At 40.5% G+C, this 23009-nt stretch overlaps 2 protein-coding genes across 9 annotated transcripts in view; one reads left to right on the forward strand and one right to left on the reverse strand.

Moving 5' to 3' along the window:
• Positions 1–22049, forward strand: part of PALLD (palladin, cytoskeletal associated protein) — a 194993-nt gene extending 172944 nt beyond the window's left edge. For 7 of the 8 annotated variants that reach the window (XM_062619734.1, XM_062619802.1, XM_062619963.1 and 4 more), the window contains 8 exons: positions 1316–1537; positions 6392–6541; positions 10671–10765; positions 15789–15921; positions 16839–17046; positions 17756–17921; positions 18790–18923; positions 19896–22049. In XM_062619734.1, coding sequence (XP_062475718.1) covers positions 1316–1537; positions 6392–6541; positions 10671–10765; positions 15789–15921; positions 16839–17046; positions 17756–17921; positions 18790–18923; positions 19896–20068 — 1281 coding nt within the window. In that variant the 3' untranslated portion in view covers positions 20069–22049. Of the gene's footprint in view, positions 1–1315; positions 1538–6391; positions 6542–10670; positions 10766–15788; positions 15922–16838; positions 17047–17755; positions 17922–18789; positions 18924–19036; positions 19088–19895 lie in introns of all 8 variants that reach the window. The other variant, XM_062619889.1, reaches the window with a different exon arrangement.
• Positions 12335–23009, reverse strand: part of NEK1 (NIMA related kinase 1) — a 181081-nt gene continuing 170406 nt past the window's right edge. The window contains exon 29 of the mRNA XM_062621528.1: positions 12335–13044. Within this exon, the coding sequence (XP_062477512.1) occupies positions 13002–13044 (43 nt within the window). The 3' untranslated portion in view covers positions 12335–13001. The remainder of the gene's footprint in view (positions 13045–23009) is intronic.

Raw genomic sequence — 23009 nt, forward strand, 5'->3', positions numbered from 1 at the left:
CTGCACTCCCTTCAGGGTGTTGAAGTTGTTCCTAATTGTTGGAGTGCAGGCAGCTTCACTGCAGTAACAGTGTGCTCCAGTATCCTGCCATAATGTTAACATACACTAATTGCTTTGCATCCAAATTAGCTGTTTTTTATATATACCATGTGTATGGTTTACTTTTACGGTAAACTCTCAGGGAATGAAAATATTAAAATACCTGCAGTTTACAAAGGCTTTTCTCTTCCATTTTGTATTGGTGTTGAAGCCTATGATTAGTTCTGTAACCACTCAGTAGAAAGACTGCATGTCATTCCCAGTCCAGAGGTAATGATAATAGGATGGGTATGTGAAATGAGGCTTCATATGAGACGTGTGTTCTGTGTTAAATAAAACAAGAGTCAGAGACAGTGGCCAAAGGTCATTTGCAAGGGTGCCTGGATTTCTGCTGACTGACAAGAGCCTTGACTCATTTATTACTGTATTTTCCTGCTTCTGAGCTTTCTTACATTCTGGCATTATCTTTGTTATCACTGAGATTCAAAGCAGAACTTTTGTATTGCAAAGTAGATAAGAGCAAACAGCTCAAGAAGGTAAATAACTCTGTATGTCACTGTAATGTTTCCTTGTATCTGAATAGCAAATTTAAACAAGCAGTAGTACATGTTTACACCGGGTGAAGCTTTCCACTCTTCTTTCTGTATCTTGGTTTTAGAAAGAAGTGATACTTTTGGCCAGACGAAGGGGACCGTAGCAACAGTTGTAAAGAGGCAGCTATCGTGGGCTACCAGGGCTGCCATGTTCTCCTTTTCCTTTTCTTTTTTCTTGTTTTTACAGACAACTGTAAACAAAATCATTTTAACCTGGTGCAGCCTCTGGTACACTTCTATGCAAATAGCAGATGTGAACCATATGGTCTTCTGGTCATCTGGAAACAAAACCCACCCTAAATTTGCCTGTACCCTCAAGGAAATATTAATGTGTTTCTTTTGTCTTTATGAACTGCTTCAGAATACTTTTATTCTTATAGTCTTTGTTTAAAAAATGAAAAGAAAGCAACCAATGACTTTCCTTCCCCTTATAAATTAGACCTGAAGGTAACATGAAATGCAGTTTTTGCCTTATACCAGATGTCTTCATTGTTTCATAGGGAAGCTATGGGAGGGATGGATTATAGTGTTTTTCTTCAACAAGATACAGTTTCCTTTTATATGTAAAACCTTAATGGATTGTCAAAGATCAGTAGAATAAAAAAACCCAAAGAATTAGGAACACATCTCGCTGAGCAACATGTGGAAGCTAGATGCTAATATGTACCTTTCTTGTTTGACAGGAGTATAAAGTCTCCAGCTTTGAGCAAAGATTGATCAGTGAAATTGAATATAGGCTGGAGAGATCTCCTGTGGAAGAATCAGACGATGAGGTGCAACATGGAGATGAACCTACTGATAACAGTGTATCACCATATTTTGAGATAAAGCTGAAGCATTACAAGATCTTTGAGGGAATGCCAGTCACATTTACATGCAGAGTGGCAGGAAATCCAAAGCCAAAGGTAAGAAAAGAGGGTAAGTGTTTTTAGAAATGCTCTAAAGAGTTTTGTATTGGTAACTTACAGTCAGCCCCTGGACCCTATGGGCTGTGTCTTACAGGAACAGCAGACATTCTCTCTTGACGAGAAAAATGCCTAGCTGGTGTAAACTGTCAAGTTTCTTTGACATCAGTGGAATTATTTAGATTTGTGCTAGTAAAAAATCCTCCTATGAGGCTTCAGCTCTTAGTTACTCCCTCCTGAGACTTCATCTCAAGTATTTTACCTAGAAGTAGTAATACTTCTGTCATTTTCAGAGTTACCTTCTGCAGTGCAATGCTACAAATCCTCATACGAGCTGGCACAGTAGTCCCTAAAGCAGCAACCTCATCAGGCTAACGTGAGTAATTAGCTCAAGCACAGCAACATGCTAATGCAAATATATGTTGCTTGTGGTTCAGGATCCAGCACAGTATTTCTGCATTCTTCAGGGCTTACAGAGTTTATCTCTAACCATACTGAATTTTATTGAAAGTAGAGGAAGGCATAATAAAATACCATAAGTTCCCATACATCCCAAAGGCAAGATGAGACATGATGGGGGTTTTAATGATGAGCTTCTGAGGGAGGGTTGGGCTTGGGAAGCATTTCCTTTGAGTAGATGTAAAAGTACCAGTTGCATGATGTCAGTAGCCTGGAAGAGTGCCTGCCTTTGGTAGCTTGCGTTTAACCATTTCACAGATTGCTTGGCAATCAACTGACTCATTATACAGCAGAAAACAGCAGTAGCTGCTTCAGCTTCTTTGCCAAAACCAGTATCTTCCCCATGAGGTCCTTGCGGCTCTTACAGTGACCTCGTGTGGATAGGGGCTCTTATCCTCTTGACAAGATCAAACATGCCTTATCTCTTAGATAAGATCTTCACAGCAGCAGCCACATCCAAATCTCTCATGTAGTGTAAGTCTTACAGGTATTTAGGATTTTGAGCAGAGATAAATATAATGTCTTTACATGTCCAGTGATCTAGATGTGTGACACTGCACAAAGTGTAAAAAGAAAAATGGACTTTGTCAGGTAGCAGCAAAGAGAACAGAGAACGAGAGCTACATCTACATTAACAAGAAGTGTGGAGCACAAGAAGCAAATCTGAAGAATGAGATATCCATCCTGCCTGCGTTTCAGGAGGTTTTACTTCAGGCTAGCTCCCATCTCGTCCCACAGACTGAAGCAGATGCAGCACATTAGATGTGTTCTTGGAGCACATTTTCTGGCTTGGTTTCATCTGAAAGGAATCCAATTCTGTGCTCCAAGACCACAACATGATGTGAACCACTGCAAAGTAAGTGGGGCTGATCAGTATACTGATATCAGAAAAGCACTCCTGCTTCAGACTTGAGACACACACTGAGAAGATTAGCACAGTCTGACTGAAACCAACCCTTTGATGTCCAATATTGCTTTTGAGATGACCGCATAGAAAGGTCTGTTGTTTCCTTGGTGCTAGAGGTGCATTCTGTTGGAGGGATACTCTTTTTGCCTGAGGCTTGTGACTAAGTTGCTAGATGACCTACTATGAGTCAGCCTTAGTCAACTGAGCCTGATTTTCACACTTTTCAATTAAGGTGTAGTTTCACAGCCATCTTAATCTGATTTAAGACAGATGAAAGAGGATGTCTCCTTTCCCTCACTTGCCTTGTTTTGGGGTTAGGGATTGCACAGCGAAGAAACAATGATGTTAGTACTTCCCCTAAAGCACAGCATTATAAAGGAGTATCTGATGTGGATGCAGTCTGCTTTAGAGAAGATATTCTGGTTTTCTGCAGCGTGAAAACACACATATTAACAAGTGATTTGCTTTTGCACCTGGGCCTGTGACCCTTTATTCCATCCACTTGCAGATGCTTTGTGCGATTTGTTAAATTGTTTGGGATGGAACCAATTTCAGTCCTGTTGGATGGCTACTTGTTAGCTGGGCTTTGCAAATGTCAAAGGCTCCATCTCCTCCTCATTTGCCGGAGCATGCCAAGATAGCAATTTTGCAACAGTCGATGGCTGAGGGCTGCCCTTCTGCTGTCATTTGTTGAAGCTGAAAGTGTTGCCCCTGAATAAATTCTTTTCTTTGGCAAATGAGAAGCTGGAAATAATTTACTAACTTGAAGCTCCTCCCTTCTAAGTGTTCTGTCAGCTCTGCCAAGGAACGGCTTTGGGAAGGGCTGTAGTGTTTCTAAAATCTGGCATTCATTACAAGGGATTTTTTCTAAGCAGGGTTATTGCCTTGATTGTTTTTTCCCCTGAACATGCCATGTAAATTGAATACTGATGTGCAAGTTCTGTCTTCATAAATGTGACTTTTAAAATCTGGGTCTACTTTTGTTATAGCCTTCAGTGTAATGTAAAACTATTTTCTCACTAAAATGAGAACCCGTGGTGATACAGGAGGGATTCTGGAATTCTTGTTTTTAAGGGATATTTCCCTTCAGAATTAGGACAATTTCATACAAAAGGTTAATAGAGCTATGAATGTTGCATAAAGCTCATACTGCTCACTCTTCACATGGCTGAGTTTAACTCTTACAACCCTTTTGTCCTCTGTATTCATTGTATTTCTAGTCATTGCATGCTGGTTTCTAAAAATCTGGTGCAAATAAAAGCAATCCAGATGCAGTGTGCAGTGCTTACGTAGCTTAATGGTACATTTATTCAAAGATATCCTAGGAAGAAAATACTTCACTGCAAGGGCCATTGTCTCCAGCAGTGGTAGTGTTTTACTTATTAACTCCACATCAGATAAAGGTAATAGTAAGAATTTACTGCTCATAAGTAAAATCTGGTGATGCCAATGCTTTTAAGCATAGTGGAAATAGGTATTGGACAACATGTGCATAATGTTTGGATAGCTGGTTCAGTTAATATTTGCATGTATTTCCATATAATGATTCCTGGCATACATCCTGATATTTCTAAGTGCATTGTTATTGAATAATTACTACTTAATGCAGTAGATTTCCAAGCAACATTATGACACATGTAAGGCATGCAAGTTAAAACTCATTTTTTGCAGCTATGTTGTTTCTAGCGCCCATTAGCATGTGTGTATAAGTGATCAAATATCTTTTGCATCTCCAGTAAGTGCTCTGTCAGCAGATGAGAAGACATGACTAAATCTTTTGTTAGCACCACAGAGTCTCTGCAAGGTTGCTGACAGACAAAATGGGAAACAAGTATAACCAGCTATTGAGGAAATGAAATCATTTCTAGTTACACATAATGCTTGTTAATATAAAAACCATAAATGGTAATTAATTTTTAAGGGCAATTTCCACTCCTTCCCTCCAAAACATTCCCCCTTGTCTTTTTGTGAAATTTAAAAGTATACCCTTAACTTCCCCTGACAAGCGAGTGAAGTTAGCTTTGAAATGTTGGCATGTGTGGAGAACCTGGTGTGTTAAATGCTGTCAGGAGCTGTGCTTTGCTTTGTCACTTCATTTTGACTAGAAAGCTGGCACCCTTTCCCCTACTGTAAGACCTAAATTCCCATTTCAAGAATTAGACTGAGGAAAATGTGTGTGTTTTCCTTGTGCTAGTCCCTGCAGTCATGCCAACAGGACAGATCCAGTTGTTATACTTTGTACAAGTTAACCTTGTGAAAATCATGTATCTGCACAAGTGACCTAGGAAGTGCTGAACACCACTGATGTTACAGCATAATACAAGCTTCAGAAATGGCAAATAAATAATGTTCTCCTTAAATATGGGTTTGGGGAGCTGACAACAGCTTTCCCAGTAGAACATTTTTCATATATTCCTCTGTGTGTTTTCCTGCACACACCACGTTTTTCTTTTGATTTCAGCAGATTTCAGTTTGGAGGTTTATATTATTTTTTAAATGTAGCAAAAAAACCCAAACAAACCAAATCCTAAACTTTGAGGCATTAGAAAGAGATACATATTTTTTTGTGTAATTCATGGATTACTGTAAGATATTATTCTGCATACATCATTTTCTTTGGCTCACTGCAAGTAGATCTTGGGTCAGCCAGAGACTAAATTTATGTATGAAAACTAATGGAAAAGGCCTCTGTTTGATAGATAATGTAACTGTTCTGTACAACTTGGAACTCTATGGGTGTTGGCGTACAATTAATTCTTAATGGCTATCTGTGCGCAGACTTGCTTTGAAGTATTTCCCATGATTTTGTAAAGCTGTCCATTTCTATAGATGTCTGTCACACTGTGGTGACCTCTTGGTCTTAGTCATGTCATTACACTGAGCTGGCCCATGCATGCACTGAGCTGCTCGCTGCCAGCACAAGCTGCTGAAACCCTCCTGGATTTTTGGTCCTGTCAGTGTAATGGATGCGAGACACAACTGGTGTTTCAACAGTGAGATCATGACTTCCATTTTATTCATCACTGAATTAATTATTTCCATAATTACATTTTTATTTTCTGAAAAGAGCACAATATCATTCTTAGGTTCTTTCTGCAACTTCATAGATTTAAGTGAAATAAAACCTTAAACTGAGTCCTCTTCTCTGAAATAGAGCTTTTCTTAGTCATGACACTTATTTTCAGCTCTTGAAATGTTCAGTGGCTGTCCTGTCATGGGGATGGCCACGGCCCTTATGCACCTGTATGGTTCTTTCGTAAATGTTCATGCTGTGTCCTTTTCTTTGAACCATTGCTGATCTGTAACTTGTCTTTTAGTGGAAGTGATTCATGGAGTGTGGTTCTGCACTTCTACTGTCGATCAAACCGGTTTGCTTTCCATGTTTACTGGGGCAGTTGTCAGCAGGTCAGATTCGTTAGCACTATTAATTGAGAAATGATGACAATGAGCACCCATCCTTATCAGCCAGGCCTTGTTTTCTCCTGCAGATTTATTGGTTTAAAGATGGGAAGCAAATTTCTAAACGAAGTGATCACTACCGAATTCAAAGAGAACCTGATGGAACTTGCTCACTGCATACTGCAGCCTCCACCCTGGATGATGATGGGAATTACACCATTATGGCTGCTAACCCCCAGGTAAATGAAGGTTTGGCTCCAGAGCAAACAGGCTTCTGGACATAAATCTTCAGAAAACGATCTCATCTTACATATGCATGGTTTAATTAAAATGATGAAGTCACCATAAAGTATGTATATAAGTTAGATTTCTGTTTTCATCTTGCATCAGTAGGGTGGGACCTTTCTATCTCCAAGAGATTAGCAACTCAACAGCAGGCTTTTTCCTATGGTTTGAGGTTTCAGAGGGGAGGGGTGCTGGGTTTCCACCATTTGTTTCAGCTGATAACATCTCTGAAGCCTAACTGAGCATGGATAGCATATGTACTATAAGGGGAGAAAAAAATCCAGTTTACCAGCACAAGTAACCTAATCCAGCAATTTCATTTTTCTTCTGTTAGCACTACTCACCGGCTGAGGCCAACTTTTGGAAGCAAGTGGGAGTGTAATACACCTTAACGTGTTTACTTTAGGCAGTGATTGTAATTCTGTAAGGCAAAACACTCTAGCACTTATTATGGAGCAGGGAGGTCTCCTGTGTTGACCTCAGAGTCTTAAACAGTATTTTCCTGAAACATGGAGCGTTACTGGGTTTGTAATACTATTTGTTCTTTGCAGACCCAGTACAAGAGCTGAGGTCTTCAACAGGAACCCCCAGGTGTGCTGGGAATGGCTATACTTCCAGTTCAGGCATCCTAGTGAAGTAACTTTCAGTCTGCTTTTCCTACAGCGCATCAAGTTGAGGGGGAAGATTTGCAAGTGAGAAACCAAGGCAGGAATGTAATATTAGGGATGTAATGAATGACTTTCTTCTGTAGCAGCAAACATCTTGCCAAGATCAGGCCTGCAAGTAGAATCACACTGTAAAATAACAAACTGTATCTCTGAGACAGTTTAATCTAAACAGGAGTGTTGTGCTCTGTTATGACTGTTGCTAGGATACTTAGCATGACACTGCCATTTTGCCTTGCTCTTTTTACTGTCAGTCCTATTCACACTGCAGTGTGCTTGAAAACCTACGGGGTTGTGCACGCAGGTGATCCACAAACCCCAGCTTGAGGCTGGATGCTACAAACTGCGTAAATCTAGGTAGTTTAAATGTTGTTCATGCATATACAAATAACAGAAATAAAGAAATGCATATGGCCAAGGGAATTTTCAAGCTGGGAGCTCTTACAGATGACCATTGTGTTAGAACAATTGATACCATTTAAATAGTGGAAATTCACAGGAGGTTTTAAATTGTTAGATAAATATTCACATGCTCAAGGTAAAAAATGAATCCTGTTCATCTTCCTGTAAGTGTTACAGTGTGAACCAAAACTTTGGAGAACTTGGTGAATAAACTGCCTTTGTGTTCGGGCACTGTCCTCTGCCCCTGAGTAGGTAGAGCCTCCTTTTGGCATTTGTTACTCTGGATAAAGCTCATTCAGTGGCACAACACTGATCTAGGTTATTGATTCTGGTCACTGACGACACTAGTTTGTTCTTGGGGTTTTAGATGTAATAAAATGAGCTGGGTTTGTGTTGTTCCTAGGTTGGGGATTGAAAAAGCACTCTTGTTAAATGACAAAATCCTGCATCTGCTTTTCCGCCCCTTTGGAGAAGAACCAGAAGTGTTCTCCTCTGGCTCCCCTAAACAAAACATCTGTCTGCTTCACCAAGCCCATTCTGTTCTTTCTTTACAGTGTAATTCCCAGGCAAACTTACTTATCTCTTCTACTATTTGCTTGCTTTTACTATGCATTTAACAGTACAATGGAGGCAAAGAAGGGTTATGAGCTAATGTACTTGCCTTTCATACTCAAAGATCTGGATTCCAATTCTTTTAAGTCATCCTGAGTGGAAATAAGTTTGTCACGGCCTTCTCAATTCTAATGGAAAGTTGTCCACCTCTCAGAGCTATCACAAACTTAGGCAAATTTGGCAACCTTTCCTAAGGAAAAGTGAAATACGTAAATATAGGAGAGCCTATATCAGAGTTCTGATGCACCGGCAGATACTTGCTAGGCTGTTGCTGTGGTTTGGTTGTTACTATAGGAGCCACCAAATTACAAATCAAAAAGACATATTCTTAACAGATAGAAATTGATTTTGTTAAAGCAAAGGATTCAGTTCCTTAAAGCTGTGCCAGTTTATGCCACCTCACTGTCTGGACTAGTCCAACAGGACTTAACTTTGCAAAATGGCTTGTCAGCAGACCTTGGGGATTGTCCGTGGCAGTGAACACAGTAGGCACCATTGCCTGTGACATAAAGTGCTGCAATGTGGAATTCAGGTTCTTGCACACCACGGGGTTTTGCAGTAAAATTTGCCGTATAACCTCATCCAGAGCAAACAGACCCCAGGCCTGGACAAACATAAACCCTGGCCTGGGCCATTAGTTACCAGAGACATCCCTTAACTGCTAGCTTCCCAGGGACTGGATGGGCTCCAGTCAAATCCCGTTTACACCTTCTTTCTTTTCATCCCATTCTCCTCTTCTGTGCACTACACATCCGCAGCTCTCAGTCCAGGTTTTCCTTGCTTTCTAGGCAAATTACTTCCCACTTTTTTTCCTTCCTATTTATCCCATGACTTTTCAAAGAATCATGTTTCCTACTCATTGTTCCCTATCCAAATTCCTTACTGTCCTTTTTGTTTCCATTTGTGATGCCTTTGTATATTGAGATATGCAGTAATTATCCTCAAAACGTGTGTTCATCACCTGCCAGAAAAAGGTTAATATGCAGTGGAGCCTAAAATAGGAATAGATTTGTTCTGGATGTCTTCAATGGTCTTGCAAAATAAAAAAAAACAAAACCTTTTGCTTAGAAACTGCCACAGATCATGCACAATGGCTTATTTTAAGGCAAGTATTTTTCTTGTGGACTAACTGGGTCATGGGAATGAAAACAGGACACAGAGACTTCATTTCTAACAGCCCAGCAGTAACACAAAGGTCACTGCCATTTGTATGCCAGTTGTGACCGCAGTGAAATTGGTTTTTGTTGGGCTCTGGCCAGTTGTTAATGCACAGTGATCTGCGACCCCTCAACTCCTGCAACAAAAATACTTGTCACCCTTTACGCTGACAGACTCAAGTGCAGAGCTCACAGCTTAGAGTGGAGCACACTGCAAAGCTGATGTGGCTGTTGCCTTACGGCTACCAGCCCAGGGACAGAGACAGACATACATCTCCGGTATATTTACCAACCAGCTAGTTAAAACTACTATTCTTCAGAAGTTACTAAAATCATTACATTGCTAAATAAAAGTATATAGACTTTTACTACAGTAGTTTTTTTATACATAGCTTCGATATTTGCATCCATTGCGTGTATTTATTAATACCACCAGATGCTTTTACCCCTTACACGGTGAATACTCAGAGCCCTGGATGTCAGCAGTTGGGGCGTCAGGCAGACCCATCCCATCTTTGTTACCATCAGTGCTTGTTGACGGACAACCTGTCTTCTAAAAACCAAAATAAATCACAAAAAGGGGACAGAATACCACAGAGCCCATGCTCTAGTTATCATTCACTGAAAATAACCTGAGACAGCTGAACTGTCTCCAGCATCCAGTATCGCAGCATGTGCTACTGTGTGATTCCTGCCCCTAAGCCAGGTTCACGCTATAGAGAGGGCACTTTACATACTCATACAGTTCCTTTGGGTTTTCCATTTGTGGGGCTTTCTGAGCTGTGGCCCTGCACGATCAAGTGGATCCATCCACTCTGGAGACAGCAGCTCTGTCACTACCCACCAGCACTTACCAAGTGTTGTTATTTTCACTACCTTGTGCTTTTTGTCTTTCTGTCCACTTGCTGTACACAGAGAAACTTCCAAACCACAGCAACAGCTCTTTTAAGGACACTGTTGCCCCAGATACCAACCATCCTTTTACAAGAAAAACTTCCAGGTGGAACACTGTACCAGGACTCTGTTACATTCACCATTGTTCAGTCTGTTCTGGGTTGGATTGAAAGCTGATAATAGTTTAACATCAGAAGGTGTCCTGACTAACATTTGTCAGTGACCCTTTGCAAGAAGAGACTGTATTACAGACTCTGTAACAGGTGGGCAGAAAAGATGGGATCAGGTTGAACATTTATTAATAATTCATGTTTTAAGTCTTCTCATGTTCGTTCTCTCCATCACTGTAACAGGGCAGAGTAAGTTGCACAGGCAGGCTGATGGTTCAAGCTGTAAATCAAAGAGGCCGCAGTCCATGGTCACCTTCTGGTCAGCCACATATGAGAAGGTATTTGACACCTTTTTCTTTCTTTCTTTTAATAATAACCTTTTGCAAAATTATTATGGTAAGATAAAGAATGTGAAGGAAGAAGGTAAGTTAAAAGTATGGCGTTCAGGAAGAAAATGTGACCTCTGCTGTCTTAAAATCTCTGCAGACCTTGCACAGGCAACCTCTGGAATGACATGATGTTTATGCATCTTGAATTTTCACTGTCTCCTCCTCGTATCTTTGTGATGTTCACTGATAGCCCCTCCTTGCAAATTGTACCATCAGCTGTTAGGAAACACCTTGTAACTTACAGGGGTTTTTAAAACATCTCCTGACTAGGACTCTACCAGGAACCTCTGCTTTCGTCAGGTTTTAGTAAGTCTTCATTGAAAGAACCAGCAGAAATAACTGCATGCAAGGAAGTTTATTAGATTTACATTAGAAATATTTTAGGATTTCAGTTCAGGTTCTTATAAGGAATTATGAGTCAGAAATGAAGAATTAAACTTATCTTTGGTGAGTTTACAGTTATTCATATATGAAACTTTGGTTTATGGTTTTGGACCATATAAGGGAATTCTCACTTCAAATACTTTTTTTTTCATTACCCAAAGCATTTATGAGGCTATTTAGCACAGCTTAGACATTGAAGAACAAAAAAAAAAGCATTTCATTTTGGGTACCAAACAGAACTGCTTTCAGGGGAGTTTGAGGGCTCGAGTTCCAGATTCTGCCCTGATAAGGTGTGTTTCACTTACGGGTCACAGTGGCCACAGAATCTCAGTACTGCCGAACTGTAATACACAGAGTAGGTGTAATTACACAGTCAGTGTGCCGTAACAGAATGAGTCTGTAACAATTAGCATGGTGGTAGTATGTACTGTATGTAGCACTGCTGCATGCAAACCAGGCTCTCTTCCCCCTCTTCCAATAACTAGGCAACTAGGAAGCAAGGTTGGTTGTTTAAAAGACTGGTGTTATTCCTGCACAGAACAAACTGGGCTTCCCACAGCCCCAAATGCATTTCCTAGCGCCTCACTGAGGCATCCTACCACCTTCCCGTTTCATGTTTTGGCCTGTTAAGCCCAAAGCCCAGAATGCTCATGGAGAGGGATGTCCTCCTATTGCTGCACTGAGAGTGCATCTATCCAGCATGTCCTGTCCAGTAGAGAAATAATGGTGCAAAATGAAGTCTCTGCTAGTCCCTGAAGGGAAAAGCTGCCATAAAGAGTCAGGTTCTAACTGCATGAATCAGTGTGCACAGGGTGAGAAAGGGGAAACATCTTTAAAAATGGGCATGGGAGAAAGGAGCATGCGTATGAAGAGAGCAGTGAGCAGCTGACAGACACTTCTGCACCTTTCTGAAGGATAAAACGTGGGTCTCTGTCTCTGCAGTGGCCAGAGCCTTTGGGTAGTAATGGAGGAGGCTTTTTTTTTTCAATCTCTCCAAATGCAGTCGAAGTTTAAGGCTGCTTATGGCCAGTACTTTATCTTCAGGCAGATAATACTATTGCTATGGCAGGGGGTCCAGTAGAGTAACCAATTATAAATAAGAGATTTACATATAGCAGTTTAATTTAATACATATAACAGTTTAATTAAAAGTAGGGCAATTATTGGGGATTCTTGTTTCCTGTAAAATTACCACATGTGGAGATACCTTTACTTACAGATGGTCTCATTTCTGCTCAGCATTTAGCACACTTCTGCTTAGCGGATGTTTCCCACTCCTCCCACCACCCAGTGTCCACAAGGACAGTGGGGCCATGAGTGTGTAAAGCACCCCCCAGGACAGCCCCCAGCACTGGCTGTTTGCCTGTAATGGACCATGCTGTTGCGCTCCCCCTGAGCTGTGGTATTTGTCACGTGCATCGCTGGGTACTTTTGATAAGTGACACTCCTGGGCTTTACAGTGTGATTTCTATAAGCTTTCTGCTTGAGAGCAACGAGTGTTGGGTTTTTTTTACAAGTGTAATTATTAGCTTAATGAACTTTATGGCTTGTTACGCCGTTGACAGGCTTTTTCCTGAAGTATTTTTAATCTCTCACAGAATGTGTTCTGGCAGAACTCTGGGTTTTGTCATCTTCACCACGTCATGGACATTTCAAAGCACTCTTTGTAGTTGTTATTCCATTTTTGATGTATTTTTCTGAAATGTGCTTAGCTTGCAAACAGCACCTTCTTAGCATTACTTTGTCCAGAGGGATGGAGCTTTTGAGCTGTCTGATGTGTACCAAGCTGTGGGTCAACCCCTTAGGTACGATGGCACTCAGTGTTGTAGCTCTCATGTGGTGCACTGCAGCCAGAGCCCCACATAAGTCATTTTAAAATGCGTAAGATTTAGGGAAGATTTAAAAAAGAAATAGTCCTATTGCCCCTGTTCTCAAATAGAGGATTAAATTGAACTTACTCCCTACCCCAAATTAGTGATCATTATCACATGGTCAGTCAGTCTTCCCCAGCTTCTCACTCACTCACATTCCTGGTGCATTGCACCACAGCAGCCCACAGAGTCTCCCCTGGCCACATTTAGTACATGATATCAGTATTGCTGAAACTAGTTCCTGCAATTTGATGCCCACATCACAGCTCTGAAGAACACGCAGCTAATCCAAGGGTATTCCAGGCTCCTGCAATTTGTCATTCCTAGACACCTGAAGTACTTGGCTCTACTCATTTTGTTGTTTCTTGAAAACCACAAAATGTTTTACAATTCAAATAACCTTAGTTTCACCTCTCAAGGTAAAGAGGCTTAAAAAGTAAGGCTGCAATTCCAGAAGCAAATTTACAAAGAGGTGAAAAGAAACACATCACTTACTTCTGACTCTGAACAGCTTGCTGACTGAGGTTGCCTTTCACTTGTGCGATTTGAAGACTCAGTTTGCACAATTCAAAAACATGCTATCAAAAAAAACACAAACTCTGTAATTTCTCCCCCATTTTGATCAGAGCTGCCTTTCCATGGACCTGTAGCAGTGAGGTGGTGGCTTTCAGATGGGCTTTCACACTTCTGTGGTGCTAGCTGACCTGTCTGGCTCAGCCTTGCACCGGTTACTTGTACGTCATTGGCGCTTTATCAGGAGTACCTAAGCAGGATGCACATGAGCACTATGAAGACAAATTTTCTGTGGGTTGCCCACACTGTGTAGGACTCACTTGCCCAGATCCATTGCTTCTATGTGGTCTTAAGTACCAAAAGACAGAAGTACAGGTTTTTTCTGCTTCCTTCCGTCTCTACGCCACCTACATGCACACGAGGCATGGATGTCTGCAGAATGGGTTAGGAATTTGCCAACTAGAGCTTAGTCTTGCTCGTGAGCTGTAACACAGCAGCTACTGAAGTAGCTTTAGACATGTTCAAGTAGAAAAAAAATACTAACTACTCCAGACCTGGACAGGGGCACTTCAGGAGTTACACAAGCTTTCAGCATGTGCAAATCGTCAGTTGTTCTCCAGTTTGGTATCCATTCTATGCTGATAAGCAGTATGGGATAGATTTCCCAGATGCACACATTTGCCTTTACCTATAGCTATGGAAAGCTTGTGATGATCACTAAAAATTATCTCTTTATGACAGATGATACAGATAAACATGTTTTATAGAGATGAACAGAGCAGTAATAGAAGGGCAACAACAGAGAAGGACAAAATACACCAGATTCAGGCAACTCTTAGCTATACTTCCCTTCAGTGTGCAGCTGGAGTGTTTGTCTGCTGTACAGTAGTACGGCATCTTGTTTTCCAGATGTAACTGTTGGGAGGTTTGAGGGTTTTTTTGTTCTGAATTATTTTAACCTAAGAAATGCCCCTGGGCAGTGTAAAACACAGTATAGCCACGTATACTGCAGCATGTATCCTGCAGACACAGAAACACTGGCAAAAGGTAATGGAAAATGAGATTCACAAAAGACAATTTCACTGTACAGTGTCACTGATATAAATTACTCTGGAGGACACTTGAATAGCCCCTCTTCACTGCAACAGGATGTCACTGCAGGCAGCAGCTGGCTCCAGAATGGGACCCACTGGAGCTAATCAGGCAAGGACAAAAACTGATCTCAAATTCTGTTTCAGTTCCAAGTCTTGGATTACCAAATCACACACGTGGAATAATGCCGATTTCAGCTGGGGAAAAATCCAGTTAAATGAGGAACCCCTCAGAAAAAGATTTAATAGATTAAATTAATAGGCAAGAACAGCCAGTGCAACGGATTAAATGATATCCTGGAGGTTTAAGGTGATTGATGCTGTTTCTGGGGACAGAAGTTATTCTTCCTTCTTCTTCGTTGTTGAACTTTTCACAGTACTTTTGTAAAGAACAATTTAGTGACTGAAGCTTTTTTCCCCTGTTGCTCACGAATGAAATTCTCATTGTTTTGACACCCCAGTTTAGTGGCTTTGAAAGTGTCCAAGACTATCTCAAACAAAAAACTGCTAAATGAGGAATAAATACCCACGGCACTTTAATCCCCAGACTTTCCCCTATGGTCTTTGGTAGTGCAGAACACGAGATGGTGAAAAATAGTCTGTTGTGAGATGTCTCTCCTCAGCTGAGATGAGATAGCTTTTAGATGCTATTTTTTTCCTGAAAGGTAAATATAATTAATGAACTACACACACACTTGGTGGTGTCATCAGCAATAGTGAAGGGATTAAATACACAGGACACTAGAAATGAGGAACTGAGCTTTATGCTAAGGCCTACTGACTTATTTGTATTTCAGTTATTTAAGGACTAACTAAACAACAATACTACCATGTATAAATGATTGCTACAAGCAATTATTCTGTAGCAAGACTGTCTTCTAGATCATATTTTGCCATAACATGTGAGTTAAATGAAAGTAGTTAATTACTGTGTCATAATTAACTTGGTCTGAGGCAAGTGCTCAGCATATATGTGTAAATAAAGAGTGATTATGGTATGGGTCAAAGGAGTGAATTAAAATTCAAAGCAATCTTGCATGTAAGTGATTTTGGTTCTTCTGATTTAGCAGAGGAAAAAAGAATTAATTTACCTTTATTTTATGTTATTTTAAGACCACGATCTCGATCAAGGGACAGTGGTGATGAAAATGAACCCATTCAGGAACGATTCTTCCGGCCTCATTTTCTGCAGGCTCCCGGAGACCTGACTGTTCAAGAAGGAAAACTGTGCAGAATGGATTGCAAGGCAAGTACCACACAGAGGGTAGTGGGGACCTTTTGGGAATGGTACCTGACTCAAAACCTCAGTTAATTCTTTTTTAAAGCTATCTTGCTTACTGGCAGTTTCAGCAGCTGTTGGTAGGTCAATTGGTCTCACTGCTTATGAGTAAGTGGACAATAAAAGTCTGCCTGACTAGGCAGATCTTACAGCTCATAGGAAACTGATTTTCAGGTTTCAGATATGCAGGGGTGTGGAGGGAAGCAGCACACACCACAAGGACAATGCGCTTCTCTGTTTTAAGACCTTTTGAGTTTTGATCCTCCGTTAAAGTTTCAAACAATATAACCTTGATTTATGGCTTTGCTGAACAGAATTAATTCAGGCTTGGATGACTCTGTGTACTTTCTGCTGATCTATTTGTGAGAAGTTGTTTGCTTTCATACAGTACCCACAGCAAATGGCACAGCTTCCAAAAGCACACAACTTGTTCACACAGACCAAGCATTAACCAGGGCAGAGGGTGCTGTCACTGGGTTACACCTAAGTGGAATGGAACTTCAATAGTTAGTCAGCTAGCATCTTTTTGTCTGTAAGCTCTCCCCCAGAAGTTAATCAAGAAAGGAGTATCTCCTCATTCCACCTGAAGAGCAAGCAATAAAAAAAGACAAAAGGTGTCACCCTGCCTTTTGTTTTGCAATGTAGTATTATTTAGCTACTAGCATATCTAAACACTGATCTTTTTTTAGTCACGCCCATAAGACATCATGGAATTCAGGGAGTCGGCCAGAAAGTAAATGAATACAACTGAGTCAAAGATCTTTAAATCTTGTGGTACACCTGCAGTAGCAAACCAACCCAAACTTCTCTGATGTAACAAGTCCGGACTCCTCCAGTGTTTTGTATGGCTAAGACCAATTCCCATTATTCTGTTCACACTTAAGGTTAGTGGATTACCGACTCCAGATTTAAGCTGGCAACTGAATGGAAGACCAATTCGCCCTGATAGTTCTCACAAAATGCTGGTGCGTGAGAATGGTGTGCACTCCTTGATCATAGAGCCGGTCACAGCCAGAGATGCGGGAATCTACACATGCATCGCCAGCAATCGGGCTGGTGAGAACACATTCAGCCTGGAGCTCATTGTTGCAGGTAACATCTTCACACTAAGCTTCCACCCCGAGAACTGTAAGGGTAACACCACACAAGACAGTGTAAGTGCTGTCAAGCGACATGGCTGAGGGGTACTGGGCCAAGAAAAGGAAACCTGTTAGTAACAGAAGTTACATTTATATGTGATAGAGTTTATATTATGTAGTGGCATAAGCTGACAGCCACATAAGCCCTGGGCACACAGTTAAGAGGTCTGCTGTCCTGAGGCACAGCAGGGATGACAAGGCAGGCTATTTGCATGAATGGGTTTTTAAAAGCAATTTGTGCAGACCCATATCTACCAGTACCATATGACTTGTGTGTTTCACAGCATATTAGACTGATGCCATTCCAGCCTTCAGGTAGAGCAGTCCTTCATATAATTAAAAGCTATCCCTCTAGGGAGTATGGAGGAGCACTGCTTAACAAGCAGAGAGCAGCCAGTTTATCTGATCTTCACACTCCATATTTCAACTGTTTTGGGGAAGGAGGGAACCACTCAGCTCTGTTAGTGCTCACTTTTCCCCTGTTACAATCCTGATCTGACTGTTCCCTTCAGATGAACCAAGACTGGACTTTGTGATTAATGAAGACAACACTTTGGTTTCGTGCCACTTAGATCTTTCATTATTGGTTTTAGCATGGTGCTGGAAGAAGAGCTGCACTGTCACAGACTAGTGTCAACATGACACCATCTTTGTTTTCACAGCTAAGGAAGTACACAAAGCACCTGTGTTTATAGAGAAGCTACAGAACACGGGTGTGACTGAGGGATTCCCAGTGCGGCTGGAGTGCCGGATCTCGGGGGAGCCGTCTCCTCAGATATTTTGGAAGAAGGAGAATGAGTCACTCACATACAACACTGACCGAGTGAGGTGAGACTGCCTTAGAACCATCTCCCCATCTAAAACTCCAATGGTGACCTATCCTGTAAAACAAATGAAAACCTAGAAGGCCGTAAGAACGCTCTGTGAAGAACATCTCATAAACATTAACCTGGATATTGTAATAATTTGTGACATTTACTCAGACTTGCAGACAGCTTGGTGGCCGAGCTGGAATTAAAATGTTAGTTCCCTTTTCCATCCTTGGAATTAAACACCTATCTTTTCACTTTAAGCAAGTGGAGAAGTAGTTTTTATCTTCTAGAACTAAGACTTCTAGTAATGTCCTAGTGAAAACCTAGGCTCCTAAAAAAGGCTGTCTGCTTCACAGCAGAAACCTTGATTCCTAACTGTTGCGGAGCTAAGCAACTAAGATTCAGTATGTTATACTGAGATCTATAAACTTGTCTTCAATATTAGTAACATTTGTAGGAATTTTTAAAAGCAAACTGATGACACATTTCAAGAAAAGGAATTAATTCCTGATGGAACACTAGTTAAGTTATTGCTGTCTTTCTGAATAACTGAGAGCATTTCAGTACCTCATTCTTTGAGGTTTTTTAATCCTCTTCCCAAAAAGTTCTGGTGTCCCTATGACTTAAATTAGATTTCTGGATATCTTAATCTGTGATCGTGAGAGAGAAGTTACTTTATGCATCTTTGCTTCTTAGTCTTCAGTGCGGGATATTAAGCTGCCAAACTGTCAACCACTTGCTAATTCCAGACAAAGTTTCACATTAATTTAAAGTGGACAATATTTAATCTGTAACTAGGACTGGGTCAGTTTATAATGACATTTAAAAGTAGTCTAAACTTGTATGCAATTTAAGTACTAATTTTCTCATTTTCTTTTGTTTAGCATGCACCAGGATAACTATGGCTACATTTGCCTGCTTATTCAGGGAGCTACAAAGGAGGATGCCGGCTGGTACACATGTTCAGCTAAGAATGAGGCTGGGATTGTGTCATGCACTGCCAGGTTGGATGTTTATAGTAAGTGACTTCACTCTTTGTGATCACAGTAGCTACCCTAAAAGCAACAGTTGTGTAAGTTTCAGTTTGTTCACAGAATGGTTTACCTTGGTCTCTCTTTCTTTTGTTTATAGTTTCTCCTCAATAATAACGATCCACATCAAGACAACAAATGCTCTGTCAAAGTATATTTCAGAATCTTCCAGATACCTAAAGCAAAACAAGCATGCATGCTTTCTGTCTTTGCTTAGTATATTAAGAAGAGCTAATTAACAAAGATAACAGCATGCTTATGTTATTTCTGTGGATCATTATTACTATTGCTCTGCTAGCACTTTCCTAACCTTTTTTATTCCTTTGTACACCAGTCTGTAATACACACATGACAGCCACCAGAAGTGCAGATGTTTTTATGGCTTTCTGCTTAATTACTCAAGTTTGTTCTAAAGCAGCCCCTCACACACTGAATCTTTTCTCTTACCAGTGTTTTCATAACAAGAATAAGGAAGGGAGGGAGGGGAAAGACAGGAATGGTGAAGAATGGTTTTTGGTGGTGGTGGGGTTGTAATGGGACTTGTGAAGAGGAGACCTGGCTCAGCATGTTTCAGCATACAAGGGCTGGCAGTGGCATCCAGGTTCTTTCCTTTTATATACAACAAATTACCCTTGAACAGGCCTGTCACTGGAATACGAGTGCACGGAAACAACCCCCTTGCTGTTATCCTTCCCAGTGACTCGAGGAAAGGTAGAAGCAATGCCAGAAATACCAAGTAACAAACACGGGCACTATTGTTTTTACATACCGTGTTTGAAGGTGAAACTAGATGCTGAGGTTTAAAACAAACTATACCAAGAAACGAAACAAACTCACCTCTGATACAGTGGTTTTTGGCTACTCATAAGTTAGTATCTCCTTTACAAAGGCTGGATCTGGCACGCTTTGTTGTCCAGCTCAAGATGGCTAATATTTTTTGTTTCCTTTTAAATCTGTAGCTCAGTGGCAACAACCATCTCAGACAACCAAGCCAAAGAAGGTGCGGCCCTCAGCCAGCAGATACGCTGCACTGTGTGACCAAGGACTAGACATCAAAGCAGCTTTCCAGCCTGAAGCAAATCCAGTCCACCTGACAATGCAGTCTGGCTTGGTAGAGAGTGATGACCTGTAGATTCAACCACCACTTCCATCATTTTCATTCAAAGCAGAAACACTGAAAGCCACTGCCTTGACCAATGATACTCCTATGTCACTTTATGCAAAGGCAGACAGCTTCAAGTACAAAAGATAAACAACAAACACAATAAGCATATATTTCTTATTCATTATACCAAATTAGAATAGGTAGATTATTAATGGAATTGTACACATTGCACAACAAATCACATTCACCCGTTCCTTATACCTAAGTTGCTTCAGCTCTTACAAATAACCCTTTTCATAAAGGCCAAAATACATCAGAGTCAGATTTTTCAGACGAGAACACTGTTTATCGCTACATGCCTTCATAAGCAGTAAGTAGATGTTACACAACCTTAATGGTGCAAGATGTTTTACTTGAGGCCGTTCGATCACAAAATCAGAATGTGTGGTTGCTGACAGTTCTAAACTAGCACTGCACTCTGATAGCTACAGTGAACAAGTGCAATATTATTGTAAGAGTAAACCAGGAAGGGACAAGAAAGAGACACACAAGCAAATACTGTGTCTCTGCAAACTGCTTTCTAGTCTACAAGGAAAAAAAATACTTTGCCTTAAACGCTGTTAGTGTGGACAATTCTGTACAGCAGCATCAACACTGCAGTTTTAAGTTCTTCTCTATTTTTGATTTTGCCATCCAGGAGGAGGCTTACTTACAAGCACACAGCCAAGACAGGTCAAGCATAAGTAACTTAACAGCTTAGAGGTAACAAAGAGCTGACATGTAATAACAGTCTCCTCCAAACTACAACTATTGGTAACTAGATGGGGAAAACATGCTGTCAGTATGACCCACTGCAGTGGGTTACTGCAGGGGGTGGGAGGGGGTCAGGGCAGAGGCTGAAACTCTCTGTGGATTTCCTGAACACAGCCTGTAACCTTGTAATGCTCCCATTCCCAAATTGGAATTTCTGAAGGGAGCTGGAAACTAGGGAGTGTATGCGTGGGATGTTCGACTGTTTAAAGCTTGTGTGATGTGCCTGAGGATTTTAGAAATGTATAGTAAGTGAAAAATGGGTTGAGACTGCAATATGAATTTAAATGACAAGTATACACCACAGAGCCTGCAGATCTGAGGAAGTTGAACGTGAAGACGGACAAAACCAACATCAAATTTGTGCCTTTTTTTCCCCCTTAACTTAGCACATGTCTCTGGTAGATTTTTTTTCCTTCTCCTGTCATTTTCCTATAGGCTCTTTACTGGGTAGAGTCTGTGCACCGCAGGTGAAAAGCCTGAAGGCTACATTCAGAAAGCAAGGCAAACCCACCTGAACTGGAGCCCAACCTAAGTCAGATGTGACTTGGTAGTTTTAAAGTGGAAGCAAATGAATTTCAGAGGAAGGGGAGAGAAGGGTGGAAGAATTACTAGGCCTGACAAGGAGAACGAGCATGTGATGGTACGAGCTACAATACTTTGCTATGAAAGGAAAACACTGTATTCCTTATATGAAGCACATATATGGTATCTTCCATTATTTATAATAAAAGTTTTGAAATCTTTTATCTCAGTTCAGTTATTCAGAAGTCCTGTACTTAGGGGTTTTGGTTTTTTAATTCTGTAATTGTGTACACCATATACTGCATTACTGCTATACGTGTATTGCTTTGTAAGTACACAAAGTTTGTGTTGTGTTTTAGTGACTAATAAACATTAGCACATATGGTAGTACAATTCTGGTGCAGGATATGACCAGTTTTGGGGATCGTTAATCTAGGTTAACGTCATAGTCTGTCATCTGGGAGTAACTGATTCTATTCTAGAGGAAGTATGTCATATCATTTGCCAAATTCTTCTCGACTGTGACATGCTAATTGACTTTTTTGTTTAGCTTCACTAGCATTATTTTGCCACCTTTTATTTGTATTTATAAAAAAATGTATTATCATTACTTTGGATTGTTGTGCTGACATAATGTGGGTTTAACATCAATAAATATTACACAAATAGAAAGGTTTCCTCTGGTAAAGACTATTAACTGTCTCAGTACAAGAAATTTTAAATATTATCATACAGACACAGCACCAAAAAAATTACCAGAATTTATCAGAACATTCTGGTTGTGACCCAGAATCTTGTTTAAACAAGATAAATTCTGAGAAACCTTTGCCCAGTAAAAGCACTTGATTTGCAATAGGTTAGAAAAGATGCAGGTCTATTCTGTGTGTCCAGAAACTGCAATATGACATCACTCACAACTAAAGGCACAGTCTGAATGCAGCTAAATTTGTTTAAGAATAGTCTTCTAACAAGGCAGTATCAAAATGAAAACCATAAAAAGTTAAGATTTACTTGTAAAACCCTGAATATTGACTCACTTCCCCTTTCCTTTCTGCACAAAGATAGCAGGAAAGATGCAAGATAGATAATACTTTTTTTTTCTTTTAGGCTTGGATTTCAAGCATTGATCACTACAAACAGAATTCTCTCAGCACTTGAGTGAGTACTGACATTACTGGTGATCCTGCAGCTGAAGTCAGTAGAGCCCTGCCTGCTTACAGTGAATTTGTCTTTGGCCCGGAGACTAAAAAGCTGAGACTGCTCTTGTGAGCTGGTTGAAGATGAGGTCATCATCACATTTTGCCTCTGTATATATGTACAGACACACTTAAGTAGTAAATCACATCTCTAAGCAGCAAAGTTGTTTTTATGAAAACATTCAGCTGTACTGTTACTTAGTTACTGGGACTGTTTGGATTTACAAATTCAGAGATAGAAGCGTGGCACAAGAAAATGACATGCTTTCCAAGCCAGAAATCTGAAATTCTTGGAAGCATCAAAGTAACAGTCAGAAGTTTAATCTCTCTCCACCAATTACAAAGATAGCTAGTATGACCTGAAAGTGTACTTTATCATTTTATGGGACCAAAAAAAGAAGTCCTAGCTTTGTGCAAGACTTCAAATTATTTAGGAA

The sequence above is a fragment of the Pezoporus occidentalis genome, unplaced genomic scaffold (assembly GCF_034315485.1).
Source record: "Pezoporus occidentalis ecotype Australia unplaced genomic scaffold, CSIRO_AGI_Poc_V1 ctg1, whole genome shotgun sequence".
In the NCBI taxonomy this organism is placed as follows: Eukaryota; Metazoa; Chordata; class Aves; order Psittaciformes; family Psittacidae; genus Pezoporus; species Pezoporus occidentalis.